The sequence below is a fragment of the Rosa chinensis genome, chromosome 5 (assembly GCF_002994745.2).
Source record: "Rosa chinensis cultivar Old Blush chromosome 5, RchiOBHm-V2, whole genome shotgun sequence".
Classification (NCBI taxonomy): Eukaryota; Viridiplantae; Streptophyta; class Magnoliopsida; order Rosales; family Rosaceae; genus Rosa; species Rosa chinensis.
This window is the reverse complement of record NC_037092.1, coordinates 271,313-295,853: the sequence shown is the minus strand read 5'-3', so window position 1 is coordinate 295,853 and position 24,541 is coordinate 271,313. Positions and strand designations below refer to the sequence as shown.

The following is a 24,541-nucleotide window of genomic DNA, read 5'->3' as shown; positions in this document are numbered from 1 at the left end:
GGATATCCCTATCCACCTCATTACTTTTTGGATTCAGATTCATGGGCTACAGAGGGGTCACATGACTGAAGAAATTGCAAATATGATCGGTGCTCCAGTGGGGACAGTTCTCTCTGTTGATGATCCTAACTCCCCGTCTGGCAATCCTGGCTATCTCCATGTTAGGGTTCAGGTAGACTCTCGGGCCCCTCTTTCTCCTGGTTTCTGGTTTAGCAACAGTGACACTGAAGCAACTTGGGCAGAAATTCGGTACGAGAGATTGTCCGATTTCTGTTATCGCTGTGGTCGTTTGGGCCATACCATCAGTACTTGTACTTTCAGGAGACATGCATCAGCTGATCACTTGGGCCCTTGGATGGCAGTTCCTACTCCTCGCCGTCTTCCTCCTGACAATCAACAAAACTGGGATCGCTTCCCTCATCAGGCTTTTGAGCACAGACAAAGTAGGTACGTTGAACGCAGGTATCAGCAGAATGGCACTTATGTTTCCCGTCCGAGGAGCACTATGCCGGTTACTACAGCTGGGTACGGTTCCTTCTCCGGCAACCCTATACCGCTTACGGGTGCCCTAATTCTTGCCCATCCACAGCAAGGCAGGTGGCAGCCAACTGTCCTTTCCACATATGCTACATCTTCAGAAGCTGGTCCTTCTGGAGCGAATACCCTCAACAAAGGTAAAGCCAAATTTGATGACTGGGTAGTTCCATCTCCTACTATGTCGCCACCTCATCCAATTTCTCCTGACGTGGAGGACATGCAACTGGCAGTTTCCCTTTCCTTAGCTGAGCTGGCGGACACACCCACAACACATCATCGTCTCACTCCACCGCCATTGGACCCATATCTTCAGATGGGCTTTCAGTCTGACCCATTAGTCTTGCAAGCTATGTTAGCTCATTAGGAAGTACTCTTGGATCCTACTTTACTTGGGCCCACTCCAACGGACCCACCACCAGATTTACCCATATTTTCACTTCCTCCTTTTTTAGACCCATATACCCAACACTCCTATTCTCTTAACCCCTATCCTCTCCATATCCCTTCTCTCCAGCCGTCTCCTCCAACAATCCCACCAGTCCCACCAGTCCCTCAGTTTGGGACTCTTGCTATACTTGCTCAGCAATTCCAGTTCCTCAAATTACGTAAAAGGTTGCAAGATGATTTGGCTGAGGATTTTCGTCAAACCAAGCACCACCGCACTATGGATTCCGATGATAGTACTCGGGTGGATCAGGCTATTCCCTCCAGAGTCCCTACTAAACCTCGTCGTGGCCGTCCTCCGTCCACTACTGCCTCTGGTAAGGCCAAGGGGCCAGCTCGACGTGGTCGTCCAAAGAAGATTCAAACTTCTAATGTCCCTACTGCTTTGGCTACTGTTGAACAGGTTAGTGAGGTTCAGATCGCTTCATCAGTCTTATCCGATGCAACACCTTATCTTCCTGTGATGCAAGACCCAAGTTTGAATGTTGTGGTTCAACCTTCATCTGAGGTGGGTATGTCTACTATGTTTCCTGAAGATGCTGCAAATGGCATAGGTAGCTGGCCAGATACAGCTACGGACCAAAAATGAGGCTCATCTCTTGGAACTGTCAGGGATTAGGGTCTTCCTTGACAGCGAAATCTCTTCGCAGACTATGGCGAAAGTACGACCCTGAGGTTATCTTTCTTATGGAGACTCATCAAAAGGAACAGATAATCTCTTCTTGGCAACAGCAGTTAAAGTTTGATCACTACTATGTAGTTAATCCTGTAAATACTAGTGCTGGAGGTTTGGCTATTTTGTGGAAATCTTCTGTTCAGGTGTCAGTTGTAGAATATAACCTTAATGTCATTGACACTTTGGTGTATTTTGCTAATGAAGATTTCCGTTGTAAGATATCCTGGGTGTATGGCCAACCTGTTGAAAATAAAAAGAAATCTTTTTGGTGTTATATGAATCATTATTTCACTACTCAGTCTATTCCTTGGCTTTGTATTGGTGATTTTAATGATGTTTTATACACTAATGAGAAATGGGGTGGCTGTCCTCCTCTGTTATGGAGGATGAATTTGTTTCGAACTTTTCTACACCATAAAGCTCTGAGAGATCTTCACTCTCAGGGACCTTTTCACACTTGGTATAGATATCGGAACAACACAATTGATATGAAGGAAAGGTTAGATCGTTGCTTGGCTAACTCAGATTGGTGCTCTGCTCTTCCTCATACTCAGGTCTTTAATTTACCTATTATCGGATCAGATCACCGACCTCTTCTTGTTGATTCGTGTCCAACAGAGGTTCGTTCTCCTAAACCTTTCCTCTTTGAGCATATTTGGACTACGGCAGATTCGTGCGAGAAGATTGTTTCTAAGGCTTGGATAAATGCTTCACGCTCTATTGCTATGCCTACCTGGATTGCCAATTTGAAGTCTTGTAGAAAATCCTTATTGCTCTGGAGTAGGAAGGCTTTTCCAAATTCTCATAAACAGATTGAAGACCTGCTTACTCAACTTAATCATGTTCATAATAGTATGGCTTTGGATTCTGCTTTCCAAATCCGGACTATTACTGTGCGTATTGAAGAGCTTTGGTTACTGGAGGAAAAATTTTGGCATCAACGTTCTCGGGTCTCTTGGCTTAAATTGGGGGATAATAACTCAAGATTTTTTCATCAGACAGCTACTCAGCGACATCAGCGAAATAAGATCCTTCGTCTTCGCAACTCTGATGGTCTTTGGTTGGATTCGGAGGCAGATATTGCGGATGTTTTTCTACAATATTATCGTCAACTTTTTACGTCCTCAGGTCCGAGGAATTGGGATGACATTCTCCAGTTGGTAGATCCAGTTGTTACGACTGTTATGAATACAAGCTTACTTGTTGAGGTTAGTATTGAGGAAGTCAAATCAGCGATCTTTCAACTAGGAGCTTTCAAATCGCCAGGTCCAGATGGATTTCCAGGTATCTTCTATCAGAAGTATTGGACTATTGTCAATACCCTGGTTTTTGAAGCTACCTCATGTTTTCTCTCTACTGGTTCACTGTTGCCTGAACTTAATCGTACCCATATTGCTCTAATTCCAAAAATCCTTCAGCCAGAGCATGCTTACCAGTTTCGTCCCATTGGTTTATGTAACTTTTCCTATAAGGTACTATCGAAGGTTCTTGCTAATCGGCTTAAACCACTCATGCCGGACATCATCTCAGACAATCAATCAGCTTTTGTCACGGGTAGGCAGATTCAAGATAATGTTATTGTGGCTCATGAGATGTTCCACCATTTAAAGCTTCTTCGACAAGCAGGTCTTGGTGCTTTTGGTTTGAAATTGGATGTTAATAAAGCTTATGGCTCTGTGGAATGGGACTTTCTTCATGCTGTTTTGCTTAAACTTGGTTTTCACTCTCACTGGGTGATGTTGATAATGAATTGTGTGAAAACAGTCTCCTTCTCTGTTCTGGTCAATGGAAAGCCTTCTATTTTCTTCAATCCTACAAGAGGCCTACAGCAAGGAGATCCCCTCTCCCCTTATTTGTTCTTATTTGTCAATGATGTGCTTTCTTCTCTGATTCATAAGGCTTGCTCTGTAGGCTGGTTATCTCCGGTATCTATTTCTCAGAATGGTCCACCAATTAGCCATCTGTTGTTCGCTGATGACTCCTTGTTTTTCTTGGAAGCCTCAGTTTCTAATGCCTATAACCTTTTTTACTTACTCAAAGCTTATGGTGTGGCTTCTGGTCAACAAATAAGTTACTCCAAGTCATCTCTTTATTTCAGTCCCAATACTCCTATAATTGTGATAAGAGTTATAACAGCTTTATTTGGGATTGTAGCTGTTTCGAATCCAGGGAGGTATCTGGGTCTTCCAACGATTTGGGGACGATCTAAATGTGCTGCCTTAGCTTATATTCGGGATACAGTGTCCCGTAAACTTCAGGGTTGGAAGCAACAAATTTTGACTCAAGCAGGAAAGGAGGTTTTAATCAAGTCTATTGCAACGGCTATTCCAGCTTACCCAATGAACTGTTTTCGGTTTCCAAAGTCTCTCTGTACTCAAATTGCCTCTCAAATAGCCAGGTTCTGGTGGGGAAATAATGGAGCTCATGGTATTCATTGGAAAAGTTGGCATTCTTTAGGTTTCTCAAAGGCTCAAGGAGGAATGGGTTTTCGGGATTTGACCGAGTTTAATCAAGCTTTGTTAGCTAAACAGGGATGGAGGATTCTTACCAATCCGTCTTCTGTTTGGGTAATGATGCTTAAACACCGTTATTTCCCTTCTGTTTCTTTCATGGAGGCGCGTCTTGGTTCTTCACCTTCTTGGTTATGGGCTAGTTTATTACATGGTCGAGAACTTCTTAAATCAAATACTCTTTGGAAAGTGGGAAATGGTTTGCATATTTCAGTTTGGGATTCAAATTGGATTCCTCATATGCAGGAGCATCGTTTAACTCCTCCACCTCGAGCTGATTTTACTATTTCTGTCTCTTCTTTGATTGACTGGTCTTCTCTCTCTTGGGATTTGACATCTATTGCTGGGCATATCTCTGTTGATCAGAGTCGGGCAATCTTAGCTATTCCTTTGGTTAATTCTTCTGTTCCAGATAAACTGATTTGGTCTTTAAATAAGTCTGGCAACTATACAGTCCGGTCTAGCTACTATGCTGCTCACCTCAAATCTTCCCAGATGGTGGTACCTCATGCTCATCACTCTCATATCACTGATCCAATTATTTGGAAGCGTCTATGGTCTCTACATACGCTACCAAAAATTAAAAATTTTATGTGGAGGGTGGTTTCTAATGCTCTTGCTACCAAATCGAATCTTTTCAAGTGTAAATTGACTCCTGATCCTTTGTGCTCTTTTTGTCATTGCTTTCCAGAGACAATAGAACATATACTTTTCGCTTGTCCTTGGTCAAGAAGGGTTTGGTTTTGTCATCCTCTTGGTTACCGTCCTAACCTTCAACAGCTATCAACTTTTGATAGATGGTTTCAATTTTTGACATTCCCTCCCTTAGTATCAAAGGAACATCAAAAGGAGATTTTGACTCATCTGAGTTTTCTTCTTTGGCATATCTGGAAGCATCGATGCTACTGTATTTTTAATCAGCTCTCTCCAAACTCAAAGTTGGTGGCTAATTCGGCTTTTGAAGCTTCTTCGGAGTTTCTTCGAGTTGTGATAAAGACTAAGTGCCCCCAAGCTTCTAGTTTGCCCTCCAGGCCTCCTCCAAAGCCAAAATGGTTACCACCGCCTCCAAACTATATTAAGATAAATTCTTATGCATCCTGGTCTTCTACTGAGGTTGGTTTGGCGGCTATTGCTCGAAACTGTGATGGAGTTGTGGTTGGTGGAAGTCATCTTTCTACTTCAGCTCCATCGCCTCTGTATGCAGAAGCATTGGCCCTCTGCTTGAGTGTTCATCTTGCTCAAAAGCTTCAAGCAGATAAATTCCTCTTCGAATCGGATTCACTTCAACTTGTCAATCTCCTTCAACATTCTTCTCCATCTTCAGATTGGGTTGTTATGCCCCTGATTGATCATATAAGAGATTTGACAGTTGCTATTCGTTCCTACAGCTGGACTTGGTCCAGCAGATTGGCAAATCAAGCTGCAGACCATGTTGCCTGGTTGGCTCGCAAGAAGAAGTGCCCGGCTGATTGGTTGCTTCAGCCTCCTTCGTCTTTGTCTAATATCCTCCTCCTTGACGCAGTTCATGCTCCTACTTAGTTTGTTTACAGCTTTGTTTGTTTGGGCAGAGTGTCTGCTTTTTGTATTTAGTTTCCAGTTTGTTCTGTAAGTTGATTGATTTTTAATGCATTTCTCCTTTGTCAAAAAAAAAAAAAACCATATTTGTGCACAATTGAGTATAAATTAATTGACCGATGAAACATGACTTTCGTACTTTTTATATTGTGTAAAGTAAACTTAAATGAAGTTGAGAAAAAAATTAGAAAGTAAGATATAAACTGCATTTTCAATATCAGTTCTATATTGTTTGTTTTTAGGGTCAACTTTAATAAATATGAGATTGAAAAAAGAGCAAAGAATGACTATATGTATTCTCATTAGTCATTATCATTCGGTCATTTATGCTTGGCACATAATCCCAGTGTGACCTATTTTAATATTATTGTATCTTCCCACCATACCACCATTTTCTAGCTTTACGGACATTCCTTTCTGAAATGAGACTTAGGAGACTGGATGATGAATATCGACCAAGAAGGATTTACCACTAGCAAGAACATTAAAGTTTCCGGCTAAGACGTACTTCTTACTTGAGACTTGAAGGACCTATGTTACTACTGAATCTCCTTGTATTTGGTATACAAATATTATTTTGTGCATGCCTTGCTCCTACCATTGAGAAGCCATATCTCTTTGAATGATAAGAACACAAATGAACCGAAATCTAGTTGATCATGCATTAAAACAAGCAAAAGTTTTGAGCGTACCCATAGTACGAGACACATTGCCCCACCACAATCCACATTATCATACAAGTAGACGTCCCCTTCCTTCATGAGTTACCAAGGACAGAGATACCTGAATGGTTAGTACTTTCCTTCAGAGGGACCAATGAGTCTCATGGACCATAAGCATATCATTTCGATCGATAATAAATTGTCAAGAGTATTCTCTTAGATTCTTTAGGGGCACGTTCTTAGCAAGCATATAAGTCGATCAGAGAGTAAATTTGTATGTATAGGGACATGTCTGAATCTCAAACTTTCACATCAAGTGAAAGAAAACCCTTATCTCATCTCAACTTCTAAGATATAAGGCATGCTCTCCGAAAAATTAGAAATTATTATTTTACCAAAATCGTTATTCGTCAATGACTTAAAGATGACTCCAAGGATTAATTAAAATAAGGTAATTGTCGTAGTGGTGTATACCTTGACGGGTCCTAGAGTACTAGTATTAGAGACTTTAATTTGTACCCCCACTCATTTTTTTTTTCTTATTCTCATCATTTATTGAAAATAACCAAGATTACATAATATGAGAATGACCGATGGTGGATAAGAACTCCCCACGATGGTGGATAAGAACTCCCCACTCTCCTCCCTAAAAACCGAACTAGTTACGGATCCGTCATCAAGAATGACATCCATGAGCCAAAAGAGCTCAACCCCTAACCACCTATTTTGCCTAACCTCACAGGCTACAGATAACCCCGAGAAACTCGATAACACCCTATAGACAACCGCCAGATAAACCAGCGCCCTCTTCCACACCGCGTCTCAATGAAACCAGACCACGTGCAAGGATCGCTTGTTAGCACATTGACCATAAGATAAAACCGAAATTAAACCAACTCGTCCCCAAGAAAGACACCACATCCATGACACATCAATTTGACCCAACCCTAGCTCAAACAAGTAGGGACCAACTATTGACCAAAGTAACCTAACCAACAAACTAACTAAAAACAAGACTCTAAACAAAAGAAAATAGTCACCGCCACAGTACTCCTCACCCTTGTCGTCAGGCGACCCACCAGCAAGCCACCATCGCAGCCCCATATCTTCGAGCTCCTCAAGTCGAAGGTGCCTGAACCATACAGCAAACCACACCAAATCTATCACCAAGAAATTGATGAAAGACTCCCCGTGCCTTGCCTCTACCATGCCCACCACCTTGAAAGTCCAGATCTACCACAGCTGCCATCTCCGTCTAGCGACCCATCGTAGATTAGAAGTCAGCGCTATACGATCCATGGTAAACCGCCGCCATGATCTGGCCTCTGACCACTTTCTCCACGCCGACCTCCACCCATCCATCCTCCACACCGACGACGCCACCTAAGAGAAGCGAAGAAAAGTACCCAACCTTGACCAGCAAAACGAAGAGCAGAGTAGGACCCCTGAGAACCCAAGACCCCGTCCGGTAACACCCGCCACTCGTTGATGAAGCAGGGAGCCACAGCCGACGCAGGGGGGCCGCCGGACAGGCTGACAACTTTCGTTAACTCTCTCCAACCCCTAGTTCTGTCCTATTTTATCGGTCCCCCTTTCTGTAGCGAAACAATGTCATCTGTATCCTCACTGATCTCTCTTAATAATTTTATGTATTTTTACATGTAGCTCAAATAATTAGAAATTCACGGAGACATTATCACGGTTGATAAATAGAAAGCAAAGTTATAGAAAGCAAAGTTATAATGTTACTTTAATGGGGGTAATGAATGTTTGCCGAGTAAAACTAATGAACTAGCTTTTTAGGTAATTGAGTAATGCAAGAGCTTCCATAAGAGAAGAGGAAATAGGACACGAAGGAAACTGGAATGCATGATGTGTGTAGCAAAACGAGGAATCAAATCATACATAAAGCATGTCAAGACGTTTGTACCAATTTTCCATATTTACTGTTACATTTGGCTTATGATTTTACAATTATACCCCATAAATAAAACTAGCAAAGTCACAGGACACAAACGGGGAGTGGAGCCTCCCGTTAAGAAAGGGCTAGGTGCGTACAGGATCCACAGAGTCTCTTACTTGTTAGTTCTGAGTTCTGACTTGTGTCTACGGATTTTGAATCTGTTACTCTGGTATATTCTAGATCTAAACAGACCGTATCGATATGGTTAAACTGGCTGCGGTCCACGGGGGCATGGCGGAGAAAGAATTAAAACCACAGGGGCACAAAAGGAAGACTAATATTGAGTAATACAGAATTATATTGAAATTTCACTTGCATTTGAGTTCATTTAGCAGTATTGTTCGAAAACCCAACCCCTGAGATTTCATTTTGAGGAAGAGAGAGAGAGAGTGTCTCAGGCACAGTGACAGCCAGGAAAAAAAAAAAAAAAAACCACAACCCTCCTCTTCCCGTTTGTTTCTTCCTCGGACAACTTTGAATCTCACCCTTATCGACTTCCATGATAGAAGAAGCCTCACCCTCAGTGCTTTGAAACGACGCCGTTGCAAAGAATGGCCCAGAAGGTTGAGCAGCAGCTCAAGGAGGTGGGATCCAAGCTCGAGACCCCTCATTCGTCCAAAGACGCTCTCGTCAAGCTCCTCAAGGTTTTGCATTCCTCTTTTTTTCTTACTTAATTCGGTTTCTCTTATACCTCCTGCTAAATTATTCACAGACAATTTTATCGTTTTCTTCAGAGTTCGCGCTCGGTAATATTAGTTAATTTTTTTTTTCCTTTTTCTTTTCGGTTTGCTCGGAAACCAGTGAAAGCAAACCATGCTAAAGCGTTACGAAGTTCGAGTTATGCATGCTATTTATATTCGCTAACTTCTTTTATAGCTGGTATTTCTTAGGCTCTGGCAACTAACCTAGGTAGTAGAATTAGGGTTTTCTTAGGGATTTGACACCAGAAGCCTTTTAAGATTTATAATTGAAGCTGCCTTTTTAGTTTGGGGAATTATGCGGTCTGTTTAGTGAAACGTAGTCTGTTTTTGAGTTTATGAATTCTCCACATTCAAACATGCTAAGGGCTATTTCGTTGGTTTTGAACTACAAAATGATTTCAAGAAACACAGGAAGAAAGCTTAGGCTAGAGTTTATGGATGGCTTGAGAGCTAAATTTGGGGGATGATTAGTAAGATGGTTAAAACTCCACAGTTACTAATTTTCATAGACAGGTATCGTGAATTACGTTGATGATAATTAGACAGTATAACATGATAGTAACACCGAAACATCCATCCAAATTCGCACAGTCAGAAATTCATGATCCGCCCATTGGGAGTTGAATTGAATCTCTTGGTTAACAGATTAACTCTGGGCACTTATGTCTTATGGTCCTGTGGATCTCAAGTCCTGTTGATCACCTTGAAGCCAGGACTTTTCATTGCCTCATTCTGATCCTGTAACGTTGGAAGATCGTCAGAGCCTGATTGAGTTATATATTATTATTAGGTTCTGTCTGGCCTGGGACTGAGCCGGGATTCATCTCTGTTGTCTAAATTTGAATTGCATTGAGAGGAGCTTCTATATCACTATCACCTTATAATTACCAGTGGATTTTATTTTGCCTTACTTTTGTCTATCGACTCTTATCTGTAATCAGTAGTAGAATAGAGAAGATACTTTTATCAAGTAATCTGTATGCTTATGCTTGTGTACTCTCTAGGCAAAGTTGGGTTTGATTAATGATGACATGTGTACTATTTGTGATTATTGTCTTCCAATTTGCAGCAAGCTCAGTTATGTCTTTCTGAGTTGGATCAGTCACCTCCAGCATCTACCTTGGAGTCAATGCAGCCTTTTCTTAATGCAATAGTCAAGCCAGAACTGTTGAAGCATCAAGATAGAGATGTCAAGCTTCTAGTAGCAACATGTATTTGTGAGATAACCCGGATAACTGCACCAGAAGCTCCTTATAGTGATGATGTGCTAAAGGTGCATTTCTTAAAAGGCAACTGAGTAAAGGACATACTGAGTTTTTATTTTATTTTTTATTTCTTATTCTTTTTATCAACATGCTATAGAATTTCACTCTACTGTCCCACCTGATTGTTCTGTATATCTTTGCAGGATGTTTTTCACCTGATTGTGGGCACTTTTAGTGGATTGAAAGATACAAGTGGTCCATCATTTGGTAGGAGAGTTGTCATACTGGAGACTCTTGCAAAGTATAGGTCATGTGTTGTAATGCTGGACCTCGAATGTGATGATCTGGTGACTGAAATGTTCAGTACATTTTTTGCTGTTGCCAGGTTTGTTTTCTTAACAACAACTTTGTGAGTTTTAGGAATTTCTTGTTTTTGTTGTTTTATGATATCCATTCCACTGCTGTGTATTTTCTCTTGTTTCATATCAATAAAGTCTTGTTTCTATTCAAAAGAATTTCATGATATTCCAAAAGCCTGTTATTATCTCTGTAAGGTGGTCTGTATTCGTACCATTTCGCATCAAACAATACACTTTGATCAAGTATTTGATCCTTCTCTTATAATGACATGTTCAGTTCATCTAATTATGTTGGCTATTACACACTGACCAATAATGATTAGCTGTTTGCTGAAATTTCATTGGGAAGAGGTGTTCACTGGGTGTTAACAGCTCTTTTGTTTTCTTTTTAAAATATATATGTATTTTTACATGAATAACTATTGTCTTGAAATTTTTCTACACACAGAGATGATCACCAAGAAACTGTACTGTCATCAATGCAAACAATCATGATTGTTCTTATAGAAGAGAGCGAGGATTTGCAAGAGGATCTTTTATTTGTCATCTTGTCTGTGTTAGGTCGTAAGAGAAGTGTAAGAGTCTTCCTCTCATTTTATTTTCCTGCTGTATAGATATTACATTAGATGTCTGTCAATATTTTATTTTGCTGCTACATTTCTTTTTGGCTGACCTTGTGGAATTCAAATTGTAGGATATCAATGTGGCTGCTAGGAGACTTGCTATGAATGTTATAGAACAGTGCGCAGGAAAGCTTGAATCCGGTATCAAACAGTTCCTTATATCATCAATGTCAGGCGACAACAAGTCAACCAGTCATCAAATTGATTACCATGAAGTCATCTATGATGTATATCGTTGTGCCCCCCAAATTGTGTCAGCAGTTGTCCCTTACCTAACTGGAGAGCTACTGGTAATAACCGCTCACTGTTCAGCTCGTACTCTCTCTCTCTCTCTCTCTATATATATATATATATATATATATAATATTGAGTTTGGGGACTTGAAGTATTTGTGCAACAATGGTCAATGCCATTAATAACAGTATATAACTCTTGCTTTTGTGACTTTTTCTGAATCTAAGATTTTTATGGAAGACAGATAAATTTTTTCATGCTTTCTTAAAGTTTAAAATCATCACAAACACTTTTTATTTTTTATGCTGTGGGCATGTATATTTCGATCTTTGATGAACAAAGTCTCATTTTTGATTTTCAACGTGCAGACTGATCAGCTGGACACTCGTTTAAAAGCAGTTAACTTAGTTGGAGACTTATTTTCACTGCCAGGCTCTACCATTTCAGAACCATTTCAGCCAATTTTTTCAGAATTTTTGAAGAGGTTGACTGATAGAGTTGTTGAGGTTCGAATGTCAGTCCTTGAACATGTCAAGAGCTGTATGATGTCAAATCCTTTCAGAGCTGAAGCTCCCGAAATAATCTGTAGGTGCATCTGATTTTCTCTTTTTCTTTCCAATATTCATGCTTGTCTTACACGTGCTGATTTTAGTTGCTTTAACATTTTTTAGCTGCCCTCTGTGACCGGCTGTTGGACTTCGAAGAGAAAGTTCGGAAGCAAGTTGTTGCTGTAATTTATGATGTGGCATGTCATGACCTAAATTCCATTCCGCTAGAAACTGTACAACTTGTTGCCGAGCGCCTTCGAGACAAATCTGTATATATGCTTCTCCCTGTTTATATTTGTTTATGCTCATCTGATTTTTACTCTATTGTTATCCATAATACTCCATTTTCTTTCTCCAAATCTCAGGTACTTGTTAAAAAGTATACCATGGAGAGGCTGGCTGAGATATACAGGGTTTATTGTGCAAAGTGCTCTGATGGCTTGACCATTTCCAGTGAATTTGAGTGGATTCCTGGGAAGATTCTGAGATGTTTTTATGACAAAGATTTCAGGTAACCCTCTTCAAGGGTTTTTCATTTTTTAAGGCAACAGCCAAGTTTTCATGGTGCTGGATCACTGTTTATAGACTTGTGCCTTTTTTATTTGTACATGAACATCATGGAGAATTGACAGGTCATTCATGCTTGTAATGAACATCCTTGTGAATTTTTTTCCTTTTAATAATGTTTGTGTTTCATATAAGAAACACTACTGCTATATGTTTGTCCCCCCCTCTCCTCCCTTTTTCCCCCTGTTTTCCCTTTCTTTCTTTATTGGTTTACAGAAGCTATTTCTGCTTGCAACGATGTTTCTAATGGTTTTTAAGAATGATCAAAGCTCCTGGATTGGAACTTGACAGCAGATGATTTATTCTAGTGGTAGCTTTAACTGCAGCAACTAAAATATTTACATTCAATTGTATGATGAACATCACATAAGATGATATATTCTAGTGGTAGTTTTAAAACCTGTTAGTGAGCTACTTCTTAGGTCTAAATTGTGAGCATGTAAAATTTTGCAGATCTGATACAATTGAAAATGTTCTTTGTGAATCTCTATTCCCAACTGATTTCTCTACCAAAGATAAAGTTAAACATTGGGTAAGGGTCTTCTCAGTATTTGATAAAGTTGAGGTGAAGGCACTTGAGAAGATACTGGAGCAGAAGCAAAGGTAAATTGTTCTTGCTTGGCTTTGAACCCGGGCTGTGACTTGCAATAAGCCTTTCACCTTTCCAATCTTGGTATTTGCTGAATTGTGCACTGATTTTCAGGGAATTTCCTCTTGGATTGATTGCAGGTTACTACAAGAGATGCAGAAGTATATGTCACTTAGGCAGGTGCATCAGGTAAGCAAATGTTGGAAGGCTAGTAAGTTTGAAATGCCATGTATGATATTCCAAGAAAAGTGACTGATTTTGATTACAGGATGGTGATGCTCCTGAGATCCAAAAAAAGATTCAGTTTTGTTTTCGTATAATGGCACGCTCGTTTGCTGACCCTGCAAAGGCTGAGGAAAATTTTCAGTTTCTTGATCAATTGAAGGATGCTAACATCTGGAAGATTCTAACGAACCTTGTTGATCCAAACACTAGCTTCCATCAAGCCCGAACTTTACGGGTAAGAATTAACATATTCATTGATTCGATAATTTAATCATATAATTAGAGGTAAAAGTGGTGAAAATGGTTTAGGCACTGGAGTTAATTTAGCAATCTGTACATACTATCAATGCACCTGGCAATCCCCGGTTGGTATCCATAGTCAAAGGCCTCATGCCTTACTCTCTTACTGCTATGCCACCAATAGCTGCTAGTCTCACCTTTTACCCTTCCCCACTTCCAACACACACGTAGACAAGTATATTAAATCTTGGGCTGTCATACATGTCTTAAAATTCCTGTTATGTCACATTGTTGTTGGTGTATGTCTACCCTCAACTTGTCATTTCTACTATTAAAAGCTAAGTCCAGTCTTTTTAAACTTGAAGTCAGGAGCCTAGTATGAGATTTAATTGTCTGACCCTAACCTGCTCTCACCTTTCTTGATTAGTACATGAAAAGCTTATTACGGTCGTACATAAAATGATAGTAATGCAGCCTTTCCTTCTTGCAGGATGAATTGCTTAAAATTTTGGGCGAAAAACACCGACTATATGACTTTCTTAGTACTCTCTCCGTGAAATGTTCTTATCTACTTTTCAACAAGGAGCATGTGAAGGAAATTCTTCTGGAGGTTGCCATGCACAGATCTACTGCAGATATACAATATAAGCTATCTTGTATGAATATTTTGGTGGTAATGACACATAATTCCTTGTCCCTTCTCTATAGATGAACCTATAGAGTGTTTTTACTCAATAGTATCAGTACCATTTGCTGCTTCTCGCCTTACATTAGTGGCATCACTGTCTTCTTCACATCAGTATATCAGTATCCGTTACTTTCGTCTTTTGCTTCCCACTAATCTATATGTTATCATTTGAGTTGGGAAGTTTTACAATGTTTGTCTGGCCTCAAGTATAATAGTTACAATAGCTTGCAGTTTTTTCACAAAAGTTTAAGCTTAAGCCAATGTTATTCGAGTATTTTCAAGTGTCTGTTTCAAAATTTCCTTTGTTTTATTTCCAGATTCTTGCTCGCTTCAGTCCATTGCTACTTAGTGGAACAGAAGAGGAACTGGTAAATTTTCTCAAAGATGATGATGAAGCTATAAAAGAAGGAGTTTTGAATGTTTTAGCAAAGGCTGGTGGTACCATCCGGGAAAATCTTGCAGTGTTATCAAGGTTCGACTGTTAAATTCTTTAAACTATCAGATCATTCCACTTTTATATATTGCTCATTATTACTTATTCTTCACTTGCAGTTCGATAGACCTTATATTGGAGAGGTTGTGCTTGGAGGGCAGTAGAAGACAGGCAAAATATGCTGTACATGCCTTGGCGGCTATAACAAAGGATGATGGGCTTAAATCACTTTCTGTTTTGTACAAGGTTTAAGATCATAATTACTTTATGCATCACAACTAGATCCCATTAATTTGTAATTTTGTAGAACTTGATCATTGTGTTAGCAGTTGGGATGTTGATGATTTTAAATTTGCAGAGGCTTGTGGATATGCTCGAGGAGAAGACACATTTGCCTGCTGTACTACAATCTTTGGGGTGTATAGCTGAGACTGCAATGCCAGTCTTCGAAACTAGAGAAAGTGAAATTGAAAAGTTTATAATAGAGAAGATCCTAAAACGCACTGATGTATGCCTTTCAAACTTACTGTGTTGTGATATTTGGTTATGACGTCAGATAATTTGTTTTCTTATATATGGATGCTTTATTCTCAGAAACCAGGTGATAATAAGAAGGCATCTTGGGATGACAAAAGTGAGCTTTGTTCCTTAAAGGTTGGTCGATCTTGTGTTGATTTTATTCTTATGATTACCATATAAAATTCTGTGCTTAAGTTCTTTTTTGTATTCGTGTTCCTCAATGAAATAAAAACAATATTTAGTCCATTGTTAAGGATTTTATATATCAGATTCAAGCTGTATGCCTGTACCTGTTGATGTAATGCTTTTCTGAAAACTCCCTTTATTTTTTATATGTTGTTGTTGCTATTATTATTATTTTCTAAACCCTAAACCCTATTATATATATATATATATTTTTTTAACATTCATCTATTTTGAGCTGTAGATATATGGAATTAAGACCTTGGTGAAAAGCTACTTGCCTGTCAAAGATGCTCAGGTTCGCCCTGGCATTGATGGTCTACTGGAAATATTGAGAAACACACTTTCTTGTGGAGAAATATCCAAAGACATAGAATCAAGGTAATAAAAAAAAAAAAAATTCTTCCAAGTTTATTGATCAATGTACTTGACTTTGTTCCTTGTAATATGAGGCGTAATTGATGTGAAGTCTTTTTTATGTACAGTTCAATTGACAAGGCCCATTTAAGGCTTGCTTCTGCAAAGGCCGTTCTCCGTCTATCAAAGCACTGGAATCATAAGATACCTGTTGATGTCTTCCACTTAACCTTGAAGGTCTCAGAGGTGGAGCTCTTGTATTCCAAGATTTTCTGTATTGCTATATTTTTTATTTTTGTTGTGCTTTTTATCAACTTTTTTAATTTTTTTTAATTTTCATGTTCATGTAATAGCTACATGTCTCTTAGTCTTTATGTATTTGTGTTTTCGGCTGTTCTAGATTAGCTTCCCTCAAGCAAGGAAACTATTCCTTAACAAAGTTCATCAATACATAAAGGACCGGCTTTTGGATGCAAAATATGCTTGTGCATTCTTTTTCAACATATTTGGATCAAAGTCGGCAGAATTTCAAGAGGTAGCCATACTAGTTTGATTTGTTGAGGGCAATTTTTCATTTACTGTGTTTAATGTGTTTATTGGCTGAGTTTTGGATTTTGTTTAAAATGGCAGGAGAAACAAAATCTAGCTGACATTATTCAAATGTATCACCAAACAAAGTCTCGACATCTCTCTATTCAATCTGATGCTAATTCCTTGACTGCATATCCGGAGTACATCCTCCCTTACTTGGTTCATGCACTTGCCCATCATTGTTGTCCTAATATTGATGAATCCAAGGATGATGTCAAAGCTTTTGAACTGATATACAGGTATTGTATTTTGTCTCAGTTAAATCATAGATACTATTCCCTGTTCTTTTAGTTACGCAACAACTGAGAATACACAACAACTACTTGTCTGTGAATTGGACTTAGTCACTTCCCACTTACAAAGGGGAAACTTATGCCACTAGACCAAACGGTACTGGGCAGATAAGATTTTATCTGAAGTAGCTGTCTTTGAATCTCTGGAGGCTAAACTTGAATTACGTGCCTTTTTGTTAGCACATGCATGTTGGTATAGATAATTTTTCATACATAAACACTGGCAAAGATTTTGGAGCTTGAGTGATCGAGCTACACCAGACTGAATAATTTGGATCTACAGGCTTTTAATAATTAATAATCTCTTGACTTTCTAAATGCTCAGTTTCACTGAATTTGTCATCTTCTGTACTTTTCAGGCAATTGCACTTAATTCTGTCTATGTTGCTACATAGAGATGAAGATGTCAAGTCAGAATCAGGTAGCAACATTGAAAAGGAGGACCTTTCTGCTATAGTCTCTATCTTTCACAGTATCAAGACCTCTGAAGATATATATGATGCAGTGAAGTCAAAGGTTGAGTATAGTATATCTCTTGTTCATATTGTTTGCTTTTACACAGCTACATAAGCATATTCGATCATTGACTCCTCCCAGTTTCAAGCTTACATCTGTAATAATTTGAACTTGCAGAATTCACATGCTATTTGTGACCTTGGTCTGTCAATTACCAAGCGCTTAGCCCCAAAGGAAACTGATTTACAAGTGTTGACTGCATCAGTTCCTTTGCCTTCTATGCTGTATAAACCGTACGAGAAAAAGGAAGGAGATGATTCAGTGGTATGGAATATTATTTCTTTACTCTTTCTGGATGTGACATGTAATGATCAAATACTCTCACCTTTCTGCTATATTTAATTATGTACTCCATGTGTTTGATAGGCTATTGAAGCACAAACGTGGTTGGCTAATGACAGTGTGCTGACTCACTTTGAATCACTTAAGTTAGACACTACTGAAACGGTATGTTATCCTGTGGAAGGACACTTGTGATCTCTTATAATATGCTATAATATTTGGTTCCCCTCTGATCTTTAGTGACTTATGCGCTGCTTCTTTTGTCACCACAGGGAACTTCCATAATTGCTGAGGATGAAGTTCTGATAGATGGTGAAAAAGATGGAAATGAAGTGCCTTTGGGAAAAATTATAAAGCACTTGAAGTCTCAGAAGATCAAGGCTAAAAAGGTGAAAAAGAACAAGGTTTCATCTGCTAATCCAGAGAAGGCTGAGAATGATGTTGATATCTTGAATATGGTCCGGGAGATAAATTTGGATAACTTGGGAGAATCAAGTAAGTTTGAATCAAGTAATGGTCATGAAAATCTGCCCGGCAAGAAATCAAGAATAGATACAACGCACCAAAAGGGTAACAAAAGAAAAGCTAGTGATGGAGCATCTGTTCCGGTACCTAAACGGAGGAGGTCAGCCTCCACTCATAGTGCTATCAAATCTCCCAGAAGTACATCAAAGTCTCCTTTAAGCGCTTCACTTGATGATTCACACAATGTAAGAATTTCATCATTTCAATACATTGTCATAACTTCTGAGGCCTACCCCAAGTTCCTGACTGTAAAGATAAATGTTTATGCAGAGAAAATTGGGTGAAAGCATGGAGTCAGCTTTGTTGGTATCGTGCATCCGGAAGAATGCTACCTCCTCATCAAAACGTAAAGGCAGAGCTTCAGATCCTGGTCTTCATGATGAGGAAAATGAAGTAGGAGAAGAGAGCGACCGTGACGTGAGTTCTTATTATTGAATCACATATTTTTGGACCGAAAGTCTCGTGCCTTCAATGTTCTGCTAGCTGTCAGCATGATAATATACTCTCTCTCTCTGTATTTCAGGAGCCCAATGTGCTTGAGACTGGCAAGAAGGACCCAAATAGTGAGTACCTATCTCCCACAAGACCCATCAAGAAGCCGAAAAGAAAAAGCATGTCAGGATCTGCAAAGGTGAGTTGATTCAGCCCTTCTGAACAAGCCTAATAGTCTGAAAAGAAAAAAAAATTAAATAAACAAACTAACAAATTAGTGGTGATCTCATCAATTGGATGAGCCTCTTTATATTTTTGAACTGATGCAACTTTCATACTTTCTGTAGTCCAAATTCAAGGAAGGTGGAAAAGATATCGAAGACTTGATTGGCTGCAGAATAAAAGTGTGGTGGCCTATGGATAGGAAGTGAGTGCTTATATGCTGACAATAAATACAGGAGGCTTCTCTCCTTGTTGTTTATTAGCAAAGAATATTCTCAAGTTTTACTTAGACTTTATCATACTAGTAACTGCAACAATTTGATTATTAACTATCATGTAAGTAAGGACAACAGTACTCTATTGACTTATTTTACCGGCAAAATCTGCAGATTTTATGAAGGGACGGTGAAGTCTTATGATACACTAAAGAGAAAGCATGTGGTAAGTTGCAACTTCTTGCTTGTGTTCTCTTATAATGTTAGATTATATGATGTAAAGTTCACTATAATTGACTTTCATCATTGATGGAAGGTGCTGTATGCGGATGGTGATGTAGAAGTGCTTCGGCTAGAAAAGGAACGGTGGGAGCTCGTTGACAATGGTCGCAAGCCCACAAAGGTCTGAAAAGTTTTTTTATCGTAAATCTGCTCTTTAGCTTTTTTTCCTTTCCAATAAAGGAATTAGTGCCGACATATTTCTGACACACAACACGTCTTGTCATTTACAGAAGTCAAATTCTTCAAAGAAATCCCCTTCAAAAGAAGTGTAAGTATATTCTTTCTGATACCAACTTCTTAGAAGGTTTTTCAAAATGATTGAAAAAGGGAGAATATATCTTTTATGGAATATTAGTGCGTCCCTGGGCATTATCTCTTCATGTTCTTACCTTCCTTTTATTGTTACAGGACACCTGGTCAAAAAAGTAAAAGTATGGGCAGTTCTAGTAAGAGCAAGAAATCCACTAAAACGTGAGTGAAACGCGCATCGTTGGTGCTTGCCTGAGAATTTTATTTTACTTACTAATGGAAGTTGTGAATTGATTGATTTTGATTTTCCAGAGTTAAGAAGAAAAGAACACCGAGTAAAAACTTGGACGGGAAAAAGGGTGGATCAAAGAGAAAACAGTGGGGAAGTAGGGAAAGAGAGAGTTCTGATGTGTCGAATATTGAGCCTAATTTGGTCTCTAAAGTGGATGAAATGAACTCAGGTAAGGTTTCTTGCATGGCTGATGCACGTCAGTTCCTCAGCCAAGCAGCAATTACACATATTTAAACTTGGCGTCTATAAAGTCAGTCTTTCCGTTTGCAGGTAGTTCAGGAGGTGCTGAAAGAAAGGATGTGAATGTGTCAGAGGAGGTGGACTCTGACAAGGAAGTGAAGTCAGTTTCCAAAGGAAATCTGCTGGAAGAGGCAGAAAGTCCAAATCCAAATATTGAGGACTCTGATGAAGAGATGCCTGATTCTGAAGTGAGGCCTGCTGGAGATATGGACAGCATCGGACAAGATACTGAAAATACAGTTGACGAGAAGCTTCCTTCAGAAGAGAAACAAACAGATGAATTAAATAGATCATCCTCGAGAGAGGATAATGAGGAAGAGTCGTCAGATTCTGAAGGGAGTAAAGAAAAAAATGATGTCCATGGTGACCGTACAAAACTGAAGAAACGCCATGTACCTGTGGAGCCCTCAAGCCCTTCTGATGCTGGGGATCTTGAACTTTCTGATGATGAACCCCTTGTACTCTCTCCGGCCTTGCTAGCTTAGTGCTTTACTAGAATGAAGTTTTGTTTGTGGTTTTTTAGTTTAACTTTTTTTTTCCCCCCTGGATGCAGAGCAATTTTACACTCCGTGTAGGGAAAAGAGCTTCAAAGAGAGTACGATAAGTGGGTCAGCAACTTTTATGAGCTAGGCTGTGGGTATGAAGAGTTTAGTGTTATCAGTGCAGCCTCTTGTTTTGGCGTGGGGCGGCAGACAGCAAAGAAGATGAAAGACATTCAACAATGGGAAGGAGCAGCTCTTATGTAGAATGTAAAAATAACAGTAGGCATCCCACTCTAGGTAGAAGATGTTAGTGCGCGTGTAACAATGTTGGGGCGACATTTTGCAAGTGACAATGTACCACTAGTGATAGATGATAGGTTTTGACGTATGATTGATGGGCCGTAGTAGTCATAATCTTAGCTTCAGTGGCTCACATGTACAGTTATACGTGGGGAATAATCATATGCTCTCTGTTTGAATTCTAATGTCCATGAAACAATACTTGGACTGCCTACTTTTGTGTAGCTTTGAGTTTGATTTACCATTCGTTTGCTTGTGCAGTTACATGTAATGTAATTGCCTGGATTGTTTTTTGGAACTGAATAATTTGCACACAAGGCATGGTAATACCAGCAGTCAAGACGTGTTGGCCGATCTGGCAAACGAGTTGGCTGGGACCGTGATGTCTTCGGCTTCAAAGATTAATTTGACCATCCATCTCATCTCTTTGGTTTCAAAGATTAATTTGACCACCATCCATCTCATCTCTGTTTATGGGGTCAAAGTAATCTATTTTAGTCATAAAGCTAAATCCGGCAGTAGATTTGGATCGCACGTGGGATTGAGGATGTTCAACGTGTTCGTTTGGCACCAGAGCAAATGCGTTTACATTGAAACCCACTCTCACCAACCATGTTTTGAAGTTGAACCTTGACTTATAATACTGTACACACAGCCAACGTCTGGTTTTTGCTAAACAACTACTCGATCAACTAGTATGGTTGAATGCATATTATTATACATGGCAGCGCAGTTATAGACGGTTTCGATCTCAGTAAGGGCAACAGCGATTAGAACTTTCGTTCAATTGTTAAGCAAACATAAAACCGTAGTAGGGTTGAGAGTAAACCCTAAAATGCTCTGGTTCCTGATAGTGAATTTAAGGAATTGTATTGTATTTTTTGAGGAATTAAGGAATCTTAAGTAAAGGGAGGGAATGAAAATAAATAATGTGTCCAATGACTAAACAGTAAGGAGTGAAGACTATTGAGAGTACGTATTGACTGACTAACCCCGGATTTGTTGGGTCAAGATTATCTGACCGACACGCGGCTGTTGAATCCAGTGGGAGCTGCCGGTAACCAGGTACCGACTACTTTTTGACGGTGAATAAGGAAGGAAGGAAGGAAGGGGGAAGCTCAGAGAAGAGGAGAAGCATATCAAATCAAGGTGACTTTGCTTTCTCTGTTTTTGGTTGCTCTCTCTACTCTCTAGTCTCTATTTCTCTACATGCTGCTATGCTTGGTTCGTTTAGTTTGTTTTACACCAACTGCAAAGCCTCTGTCTTTTCTTGCCTTTCATCTACAAAAACAAGGACAAGCTAGCTAGGTTCTCTCTCTCTCTATTTATTCTCTAGTCTACCTACGTACATGCTGGGATTCCGGTTTTGTTTCAGTTCATGTTTTGTTGGAACTTTGGTGCTCATGATATCACAAATCAATTATTTATTGTTGATTTGATATTTTCAGTTACCCTCCTCCTCCTTTCAGAAATCAGAATTAATTGATGTTCTGGATCTTTTGTACGTCTTCCTCTTACTCATTTGCCTCCCTCTGGGCAGTTTGATTTAATTCAAAGTGATAATCTCATGCGGCTCTTTGCTTTGCTTTCCCTTCCTTAAATATATAATTGTCTCTTTTTATGTGCATGTGCAGTAGTTTGAGAAACAAGTATGGGAGATCAATTGGGTTTGCTAAAGGTTACTGTTGTGCAAGGAAAAAGACTGGTAATTCGCGACTTCAAGAGTAGTGATCCTTACGTTGTTGTCAAGTTGGGCAATCAGGTGAGTCTCATCTCCATCTCCCCTGATTTCTCAAGCTTATCTATCAGCTTATGGATATATATATATGGATATGCTTTCACACATTCTTATTCACTTCACCCACCTGCCTGTCTTGTCTTGTTGCGTTTCACTCTCTCATCTCAACTCAATTGCATTTACCTTCATTAACAGTTCTTCGTACTAGTACACCGTTACTTCCTAGCTACCTGCACGTTTCCTTCCATCTTCATGTTTTACGTACGTTCTTGCAAAGAAACCCCGACAGCTCACTTCTGAGTTCTGACCCACACACTACATTGTCTTGCACTTTTCAAAAGATATATTGAATGGAATGAATGCTTTGGAATCTCTCTCAAATGCTTAGTTAGTGAGGCCAGGTAACAGATTCTATTGAAACAATAAGCAAAGGGGACTATCTAGCATTTTATAGCCTATCGCCATCTTCTCAGCCACACAGTTTATATTTATTTATACTATATGCTTTGAACCTTTCCTTTTTGTTTTGGTAACAACCAAGAACCGTTCACGTATCACTCTGTATTTACTTGTGTGACTTCATCAAGAGGCCAAATTACTGAAATACAATTATTAAGGAGTTAAAGTTTAGGAGATCAGCACAGTTGTATCTACATACTTGCAGATTGGACCTTTAATATCTGTGAAGAATTATGGTTGTTCGCAACTGTGCATAGTTTAGAGAGTGTCTTGTTGTAGTTCAAATTTCATTAGATGTACACAGTTTTGGCATATTTACTTTAAAATACAATTTGAAATTCTTGAAAGCACCTACAGAAGTGCTTACAACATCGGATGGTTGACTATACAAATGAGTTGTTTACTAAATTATATATTGAAGTGATTAATTACTATTATGTGTACCAGATGGCAAAAACCAAGGTTATCAACAGTTGCCTTAATCCTGTTTGGAATGAAGAGCTAAGCTTCTATCCTACAGAACCCGTCGGAGTTCTAAATCTGGTAAGTAGGCACTTGATTTTAAAAGTAGCCGTTCTGCTTTGAGCTTGATATATATAAACTCTACTGTTTAAATTTTTGTGAGCCCAGTTCTTTGAATTCTTGTTAACATGGCACAGAAAGTAAAAGGGGATTTAGTGCAACTGTAGTCCACTAAGTTGGTAATTTGAACTTGATGTCTGCACATAGCCTGCTGGAATAGTTTAAGGCTCGTAGACGTGTAGTTTTGTTTGTTGAGGTTGAATTGAAAATGTTGTCTTAATCGAGCATGTGTGTAGTTGTGTTAATCATTTTGCAAGATTTTCTGGATAGCTGTATAGATTGATTATATAGTTGGTGGAAATAACTTTGGAACTGCTATCGAATTTACTACTCACTCTTTATGTTTACATGGATGATGACAAAAGTAATTTTTTTTTTCTTCCACAGGAAGTGTTTGACAAAGACTTCCTCAAGACGGATGATAAGATGGGACATGCTCACCTGAGCCTTCAGCCAATAGTCTCGGCTGCTAGATTGGGGCAAATATTACAAGTTTCTTCTTCTGGTGAGACAACATTAAGGAAGGTTGTCCCAGATAGTGACAACTGCCTAGTTAGGGAAAGCACCATAAATTGTGTAGATGGCGAGGTGGTGCAGGGTGTTTGGTTGAGGCTTTGTGATGTCGAGTCTGGGGAAATAGAATTGAAAATCAAGTTGTCTGGTGCGCCTGTTGCTCCCTCACGGTAGTATCACATTTACTATTGGCTTAGGCGTAGGCCTCTGTAGTTCGGTGATTGTGCAATGTAACTCCTCTAGGATTACCAAGGAGATTGTGAAAGTAGCTTACCATAGATTTAGTTTGGGAAGTAAATTGTTTGAATGTTTGAAGTCTGTCTGATTAAATTGAAAGTCCTGTTCATGTTGAACTGCTATACGAAATGTTATATTCTTTTGGGCTTGTGTTCTCAATTTCTGCCTCCGGTTCCAGTTCTTCTGTGTCTCCAATCAACTTCATTTTCACAGTTTGAGTTTGCAGATATGCATTACTGTAAGATAACTTGAA

The 24,541-nt window shown here is 39.2% G+C and overlaps 2 protein-coding genes across 9 annotated transcripts; both read left to right on the top strand.

The window, feature by feature from the left end:
• Nucleotides 1-8,690: 8,690 nt before the first annotated feature.
• LOC112164628 (sister chromatid cohesion protein PDS5 homolog B) lies at nt 8,691-21,005 on the top strand. 3 transcript variants are annotated; one of them, XM_024300886.2, is made up of 34 exons: nt 8,691-9,011; nt 10,138-10,341; nt 10,477-10,658; nt 11,081-11,207; nt 11,327-11,545; nt 11,858-12,074; nt 12,161-12,306; nt 12,403-12,548; nt 13,058-13,207; nt 13,334-13,382; nt 13,462-13,653; nt 14,149-14,331; nt 14,664-14,818; nt 14,899-15,025; nt 15,138-15,287; nt 15,374-15,433; nt 15,726-15,862; nt 15,967-16,084; nt 16,239-16,373; nt 16,469-16,668; nt 17,082-17,238; nt 17,356-17,502; nt 17,605-17,685; nt 17,793-18,230; nt 18,316-18,462; nt 18,569-18,676; nt 18,825-18,904; nt 19,089-19,140; nt 19,231-19,317; nt 19,427-19,464; nt 19,605-19,667; nt 19,758-19,906; nt 20,008-20,435; nt 20,531-21,005. In XM_024300886.2, exons 1-34 carry the CDS (start codon nt 8,919-8,921, stop codon nt 20,579-20,581), a joined length of 5,016 nt encoding a protein of 1,671 aa, XP_024156654.1. In that variant the 5' UTR covers nt 8,691-8,918; the 3' UTR covers nt 20,582-21,005. The 3 variants fall into 3 exon arrangements, with proteins under 3 accessions (XP_024156654.1, XP_040362062.1, XP_040362063.1); XM_040506128.1 differs by having other exon boundaries at nt 19,993-20,435; XM_040506129.1 differs by lacking the exons at nt 8,691-9,011; nt 10,138-10,341; nt 11,081-11,207 and having other exon boundaries at nt 10,546-10,658; nt 19,993-20,435.
• Nucleotides 21,006-21,755: 750 nt separating this feature from the next.
• LOC112164631 (protein C2-DOMAIN ABA-RELATED 11) lies at nt 21,756-24,447 on the top strand. Of its 6 annotated transcripts, none has more exons than XM_024300893.2 (5): nt 21,816-21,908; nt 22,208-22,260; nt 22,394-22,521; nt 23,404-23,499; nt 23,926-24,447. In XM_024300893.2, the coding sequence occupies exons 3-5, from the start codon at nt 22,411-22,413 to the stop codon at nt 24,223-24,225; spliced, it is 507 nt and encodes a 168-aa protein (XP_024156661.1). In that variant the 5' UTR covers nt 21,816-21,908; nt 22,208-22,260; nt 22,394-22,410; the 3' UTR covers nt 24,226-24,447. The 6 variants fall into 6 exon arrangements, with proteins under 6 accessions (XP_024156663.1, XP_024156666.1, XP_024156661.1 ...); XM_024300896.2 differs by lacking the exon at nt 21,816-21,908 and adding an exon at nt 21,917-22,067 and having other exon boundaries at nt 22,397-22,521; XM_024300891.2 differs by lacking the exon at nt 21,816-21,908 and adding an exon at nt 21,917-22,067.
• Nucleotides 24,448-24,541: the final 94 nt, after the last annotated feature.